This window comes from Centroberyx gerrardi, chromosome 1 (genome assembly GCF_048128805.1).
Source record: "Centroberyx gerrardi isolate f3 chromosome 1, fCenGer3.hap1.cur.20231027, whole genome shotgun sequence".
Lineage (NCBI taxonomy): Eukaryota > Metazoa > Chordata > Actinopteri > Beryciformes > Berycidae > Centroberyx > Centroberyx gerrardi.
This window is the reverse complement of record NC_135997.1, coordinates 21,280,101-21,287,814: the sequence shown is the minus strand read 5'-3', so window position 1 is coordinate 21,287,814 and position 7,714 is coordinate 21,280,101. Positions and strand designations below refer to the sequence as shown.

Here is a 7,714-nt window from a genome sequence, read left to right as displayed (position 1 = left end):
TTCTCTGTACCATTCTGACTGCTACCGTGACACACTGCCTGTCTGTATGTAGGGAAACTAAGTCTAGGGTTACTGGTTTATTCAGCGTTGCAACGAATGACATCACTTTCAGTTTAGACATCATTTACCATGCTAGAGCGCGCACACACACACACACACACACACACCTATACACACTTAGTTGCATGGTTAAATAGTGTAACGGAGCCTTAAGCTTCATCCCTAGTACTTTAGTATGCCTGGCAGATTTCCTTTATTTAACCCAAACACAGGGCAACATTGTGAGAACATTTGCACACACGCAAACACACACACACACACACACACACACACACATTGATCAGGGTTTGGGTTAAGCGTGGCAGGCTGCGAGGCATGTTAAGCAGGCTAAGCAGTAGAAAGAGACGTGAGGAAGCGTGGCGAAGCACTCAGCTGTGTGTCAGACAACATGGTGTGTGTGTGTGTGTGTGTATGTTCTCTGCCGTATGTAGTCGACACAGGGTGGGTGCCGACATGCATATGGCAGCTGAGACACACAGTAGGGTGTCTGTTTCTGTCTCTCAGTCTCCAAATACACACAACTGGGAACGGTAATAGGTAATGCAGATTATATTTAATGAAATTGTATTAAAAAAAAAAGACATTATTTTGGAAGTGTGGTAGCATCCCTCTGTCTGTGCAAGTTCAAATACAGTCTAGAACATTATAGAATTCATTAGTAAAACCTATGACATTTAATTACATCTAAAATGTGGTAGTGCTGTCAGTATTTAAGAGACCCTCACTGTCCATTTGCCCTGCGATACTAAACATATGGGAAGAGATCAATGAAATAGGTGGAATTTTCTTTACATGTAAAATACTATTATTACTACTTATAATAATAATAATAATAACAAGAAGAAGAAGAATGTATTTGCTGATTTATTCACTCTTAGTCATATGGGACTATTTTCTATGTCTAAGCTTATTTAGTAACATAAAACATATGGGTAGGTATGTAAAAAAAAAAAAAATTCTTAAAGCGATAGGCAAAATAAATGGTGATCTAAATTAACCAGATATTTTTGAATACTAAAAATTTTAATTTAACAGAAATAAGATTAATTATGTAAAATGTTTTTTCCTTTACCTGAAATAATGTAAAAGGCAAATGAAAGAATTCAACACACTGTCTTGGGTTCGATTATTTCGTGCCATAGCTTTATAGTTGCAGTCCTCCTTTTGAAATAAAATGCTTATAATGTCTTCCATTTTCCCTTACTTTTTATATGTCAGCTTTTATATGCCAATGTCATTTGTTACATTCTATCATCTAAGTGATGCAATCAGCTCCCCTTGATAACATTAAGGAATAGCCTGCTGTTTTAATATGTGCATCATATACTTGTGATTTTTTTACCCCTGACCTTGTTAGTGAGAGGGGCTGGTCAAGTCGAGTGCCAGTGAGTGTATCAAAGTGTCTGTCCGCCCAACCATCCATCCATCCATCCATCCATCTTGCATCAAGAAAAAGACAGACATTAAGGGAAATACACCCTAAAGAGAAAAGGTTTTAAATTACCAAAAAGTGGTTCTAACCCGAGCGTAACCTTTTTTGGTTCTAAGATGTGACTTTTTTAGTAACTTTCAGTATTTTTCTCTGCTGTAGAGCCTTCTTTCCAAAACACACCATCACAGGTTCAAGAAAGCACCAAAAAGATTCCTGATGGTTACAGTTAAAGAACCACTCTGTCACCATATGATTTTTTTAGAGTGCATAGCCAGGGCCTATAAATAAATCATGTCTGGACGCTGTAGCCTAAACGCATACAGAGGTATCATAATTATCATAGATCAAAAGCTGATGACATTACAGCGTCGGGCCGGTCCTATCCCATGTCAGCTCCGCGGCTGCCCATCTTTACGTTGTTTCATTATTGAGTTATGGCATGCATAATTTAACACAGACAGATATGGATCCATCCGTTGAGAGAGTGAGGGAGGAACAGAGGGAGGGAGGGAGAGACGGAGAGATGCAGAGGGAGAGAACGGTCGGGATGAGACCTGGTGATATGGGCTGGGCAGGCTTTTCCCTTCTCTCTCTTATTTCTTCTCCCATTTTTCATTTTGTTCTGTGTCTTTTATTTCTTCTTTCCCCCTCTGTCCATCTCATTCTTTGAACTAACTCATCTTTACAGATTATTCTCCATGAGAACTCAAAAAAGATCAGGACATAAAACATATGTATGTGATTTTGCATACTGTATGTATCTGATTATATGTGTGTGATATGATTTATCATATGTATTATTGAAATTCTAGCATACATTTAGTATTGTGTGTGTGTGTGTGTGTGTGTGTGTGTGTGTGTGTGTGTGTGTGTCTGTGTCTCTGTGCTACAGGTTTGCAGCCATACACAGACTACAGTTTTGTGCTGGTGGCCTGTACAGCTGTCGGCTGTGGTGGCAGCCTGCTTTCCACAGGACGCACCCTGCAAGCCTCCCCTGCTGGTACGCGCGCACACACACACACACACACACACACACACACACACACACAGAGGGATTTTTTCCTGCAGAATCCTTGTATCTCCAAAGAACACAAGTATTTCAGGAATTCTCAATTGAGTTTAATGCATTTTTGACATTTTCTAATGATTTACCAATGTCTTGGCTTAGTCCCACATTTGCTATATCTGACAGATGACAGGTGTCAACAGAAGAAAAAATGGTAAAATTTGACATATATGTTTTCTGCAGGACTGTATGTAGGCACAAATGTCCATTATGAATATGAGTACGAACACACATACTCACAAACCTACAAAAGATTCAGACAATTTTATTTGTTTGTTGATATTAATTTTATGTTGATATAGATCACTGGCAAAAACGTTGTCATATTTTTGTGTTCTAAATATTTCCTTCTGTATTTGATGGATTTGAAATCATCCATCCAAGATCTAGCATCTAATATTGCTCCTATCACAAAACAACAAAATAAATTTCAGACGCCAGAAGGCTTTTTTGTTTTGTGTCAAAATGCATGTTTACTTCTTTTTTGAATATTTGAGAAAAAATAAGCTTCAGTGGTTTTAATGAAAGATGTATGCCAGATACATGCATGGTGGCTATTAATTTCTCTTGATTGATAGAAGCAAATCAGAGATTGTATCATTTGCAATACACACTGAGATTTAACAGAATGCATTACATGTCTCTCCTCTGTTTAATAAATGTTTACTCTGCTTTTTTTTTCCTCATTTATTTTATCTTTCTCCTCTCTTCTTGCTTTCTTATCTTTTCTCTTCCGTTCCGTCTTCTTTCCCCTTCCTCTCCTCCTGTTCCCCTCCTTTTTTTTATTCCTCCCCCTCTCGTATTCTACTTTCCTCTCGTCTCGCCACCTCTCTCCTCCCTTCTCCTCTCTCTCTCTCTCTCTCGTCCCTCCGTCCTCACTGTTGACTACAATGGAAAAAAGCCTTATTTTGTCATGTTGCCTGACTCAAATGACCAGCTCCATGTTTGTATTTGTCAAACAACTTCAATCAGTTTATTTCTCCTCTCGTCCTTCTCTCCTCCTTCTTTTATTCTCTCTCCCTTCTTCTTCTCCCTTTCTAATCTATCGCATGTCCCTCTGCTCTCTTCTGACTCGATCTTTTCCCTCCACATCTTTTTCTTCATTGCCTTCTGTCTTCTCTGCTCCTCTGTTCTTCCTCCTGTTTGTCCTCCTCCTCCTCAAAGCTATTGCATATTTATCTCTCCTATTTCTTTTCAATTTCAATATCTCATTTTTTCTTTCTCTTTTCTCATCCTTACCCCCCTCTATTGCATCTTTCTCCTATCTTTGAATTATTTTCTTTCTATATATAATTTCTCTATAATTTTTCTTCTTTTTATGTGTGCTTCCTTTCCTCCCTCTCACCTTACTGTATGTACGTCACAGTATTGGACATACTGTTTGATTGACGAGTGATCTCTAGGAAGTAAAAAAAAAAACACACATCTCACGGATTACTACTTGAAGTAAAGAACCAATTAATAAATACTGAAAACTGTCACTTCTTCTTCTCTCCTCCTCTGCCTCTCTAGGGGTTTGGTCAAGGCCGAGACACCTGATAATAAACACATCTGCGGTGGAGCTGTACTGGGATCAGCCATCCCGGCCTAATGGGCAGATCTCCTGGTACAGACTGATCAGAGATGGCCGCACTGTTTTTACCGGAGAACACCGCGACCAGAACCATACTGATGCTGGACTGCTGCCAAACCGCAGGTAGAGAGCGCACGCTCACACACACGTATCCATGCCTATACACATTAATGCACATGCAAGAGTGTGCAAGTGTGTGCACATATGTCATACATGCGCACATATGCCTGCACATGCATACGTGCTGAAGCATATTCTCTTGTAAGTATAATTAACATCTCTTTATCTCCTAGTTTACCCATTTATATGTACGTGTGTATATGTGTGTGTGTGTGTGTGTGTGCGTGTGTGTGTGTGTGTGTGCATCAGGGTCACCCTGTTTTAAGAGCTCTCCTATCATCCCATCCATGTCTCCCTCTCAGGACTGCACTCTGTATGTGTGTGTTTGTGTCATTTAATGAGCAAATATTTGACATTCCAATGACAGATGCAAACATTACCACACACACACACACACACACACACACACGCACACAGACATTAAAATCACACTGCAGATCTGGCATTTGTTTACAGACAGCGGTGGAGCGTAGATTTTATTTATCTGTTTATTTTCATTTAACCTTTATTAATCCATGCTTTTTTTCCAAGATGGATTTTCTATTTTAATTATCAGCGGTGTGAAATGGCACCCTCTTCCCTTCCCTTACCCTCTCTCCTGTCTCCTCATCTCTCTTTCCTCGGCCCTCTCTCTCCCAAGACAATTTCTCTTTACCCCAAATAGAATTCGTTGGATAACACCCTGCAGTACTCTGATCTCCTCTAAATGTGTGTGAGAGAGAAAGAGAACGGAGGGAAGGAAGGAAGGAAGGAAGAAGATAGGAGTGTATATGTGTGTGTGACGTTTAATTTTCCCTAATTCCAGATAGCCTGCCAGAAGGCATTCCCGTCCCGACCCCTCTCTTCTCGCCTCTTCTCTCTCATTCTGTCTCTCTCTCTCTCCTTCCCCCCTCATCCTCTCCCTCTTACCTCATTCCCTCCCTCCTTCCCTTCTTTTCCCAATTTAGCCCTGCGCCAAGAATTACACAGGGAGCACCGGCCCCATTATCCGGGCACTGTGTGTGTGTGTGTGTGTGTATACACGCTTGCCTTTCTGTGTGTGCATGTGTCTGTGTGTGTGTGTGCTCAAAGTGGCCATTGATTATTTATGACAATGTTGATTAGCTGTCACTTTGCTTCGGCGGCCCAGGAAGTGTCTAAGATGACGAGAGAATTAACCTATTCCCTCTGGCTGGCCCCGCAGGACGGACACACACACACACACACACATCACAGACGGCAACTCACAGAGGCACAGATGCATGCACACAGACACATACAGAAACGGATACACACACAAGCAAATGCCCCACACACACATGAACACACACACCATTTTCCTTTTCATATCCCTAGGCGGTGTTTACATCTAAGTAAATATCTTTCAGTGATGAAGTGTTTAAATTCATTCTCCCACTGAAACCGTATGCCATGATAAAATTCTCCTTCTCCATCACTCTCTCTCTCTCTATGCCTCTACCTCTGCCTCTGTCTCTCTGCCTCTCTGTGTGCCACTATGTGTGTGTGTGTGTGTGTGTGTGTATGTGACAGAGTAACATATGAGTAGTTTTAATACCTTTTCCTGACTGCGTTCTAACCCACTACAGAGCCGCTAATGGCCTCCTGTTTAAAACGCTGTGCGCCGGAACAATAATCCAACACTGCCGCCTATTAATGCATGTGTGCCCGAGTTTATAGCGAATTAAAGGCTTTTAATGTTAAATGGTGGCCCACTTACACAGCTAATGTAGGCTTTAGCACCAGCCAGCCACACGCTCTTAAAAGGGAAATCTATCTTATGATGTCATTGGCAAGAGAGATAGAGAGTGGGACGAGAGAGGGAGGGAGACAGATGAAAGAGAGAGAGAAAGGTGTATGAGAGAGAGAGGGACAAAGAGGGAGGAAGGAGGGAAGGAATGGGCCTTAAGTGTAGTCACATCACTGTATGAGTTTACTGTGCCCACACACACACGCACACACACACACACACTTTCATATGCAGAAGTTTGAATCTTAATGGGGAGGGGGGTTGCAGGAGGCCATGAGTTTTATGAGTCTTTCCAGAGGTTGACAGAGAGAAGTTCAGCCATAAAGGTTTAGCCCCTTCACCAATTAATCACAACACTAGAGGCCATGATGCACTGGATTTTTGAGGCAATGTCAATGGACAGTTTTGTCAGCAATGACATGAATCCACCATTGAACCATTTTTTTCATGCATGCTTGCTGTACCACTGCAGTACTGTTGCTCCACCCAGAAGAGGACTTAATTAAAAACTACTAATGTTGTGCTCTTTTATGCTCTTGCCATAACAAGGAGGGTTGAGGCAACAAGTGCATGTAGAGACACAAGTTCTCTGTTGCAATATATAGAGTGACATTCACAAAAAATGGCCAGTGCTGTACTGATGCAAGGTCGCTGCAGGGTCGGGGACTTGTATGAGTGTTTCCACTGTATTTTTCATCACACTTCTGGTTATATACTGTATATATATCCCATTATATCCCATTTGGTCCACGTAGATTTGGTCTCGTTTACCAATCCCCACCAAGATTTAGGGTAGTAATCTTCATCTCCACTTCTTCAAAAAGTGTCATCAACTCAATCTTTGTAACATTCACACCTGAGCACTGCTGACTGGGACTGAATCTAGGTGACATAGTAGTTGAATATATTTCAAATGCTACAGGTAAAGGTGATGAGTGAAATGATGAGTGCGTTATTTACATTGCAGTTGGTGCTTCCATTTTTGTTTTTTGTTCTATTCATATGACAATAAATGATGTAATGAATCACGTAATTCAAATAAAGAAACAATTTTCATGTTATGTGATAGCTAATAGGGCTGACTGACACATGATGTACTAAAAGAAATTTTAGGATATTTCTGGGATATATTAGAATAATTTCTTTATAGTCTAACGCATGCCTCTTACATGACAGTGTTTGCTGTATAATAGTACTGTTTTGTGTAAAATCACGCTTTTAATTCTGTCTTTCTACATATTCTCTCCTTCCCCCACCCTCCCTCACACCATGTCGGTCTCATTCTCTCTCCTTCTCTCTCTTTCTCCTTCCCTCGTCCCTTTTCTCTCTCTCCTGCTCTCTCTACCTCACTCTTTCCTCCCTCCATCTCTCCCTCTTCAGGTATGTGTATGAGCTGGAGGCCAGTACAGGGGGTGGGAGCAGTGTGAGTGACAGATACGTCATCCAAACACCAGTTTCCTGCCCCACTGGGATCCCGCCTCCCCACAATGTCACCGTGTCTGGCCCCCGCTCCATCTTTCTTGCCTGGACCCCTCCTGGTGAGTAGAAGTCTAAATAGAATTTAAATGTATACAGAGTGAGGGATGAATGGATGGATGGATGGATGGATGGTCCTCAATTTATTTTCAATGAAGCATCTTTAGCCTTTGCATCAGTGTGACATCACAAATTAGACACATGGTTCTGGTCTCTATCGTTGGAATAGACTTGTTCATG

The 7,714-nt window shown here is 41.2% G+C and overlaps 1 protein-coding gene across 1 annotated transcript in view; it reads left to right on the top strand.

The window, feature by feature from the left end:
- Positions 1-7,714, top strand: part of ush2a (Usher syndrome 2A (autosomal recessive, mild)) — a 242,629-nt gene that overhangs the window by 189,249 nt on the left and 45,666 nt on the right. The window contains exons 68-70 of the mRNA XM_071921972.2: positions 2,385-2,492; positions 4,071-4,254; positions 7,379-7,536. Coding sequence (XP_071778073.2) covers positions 2,385-2,492; positions 4,071-4,254; positions 7,379-7,536 — 450 coding nt within the window. The remainder of the gene's footprint in view (positions 1-2,384; positions 2,493-4,070; positions 4,255-7,378; positions 7,537-7,714) is intronic.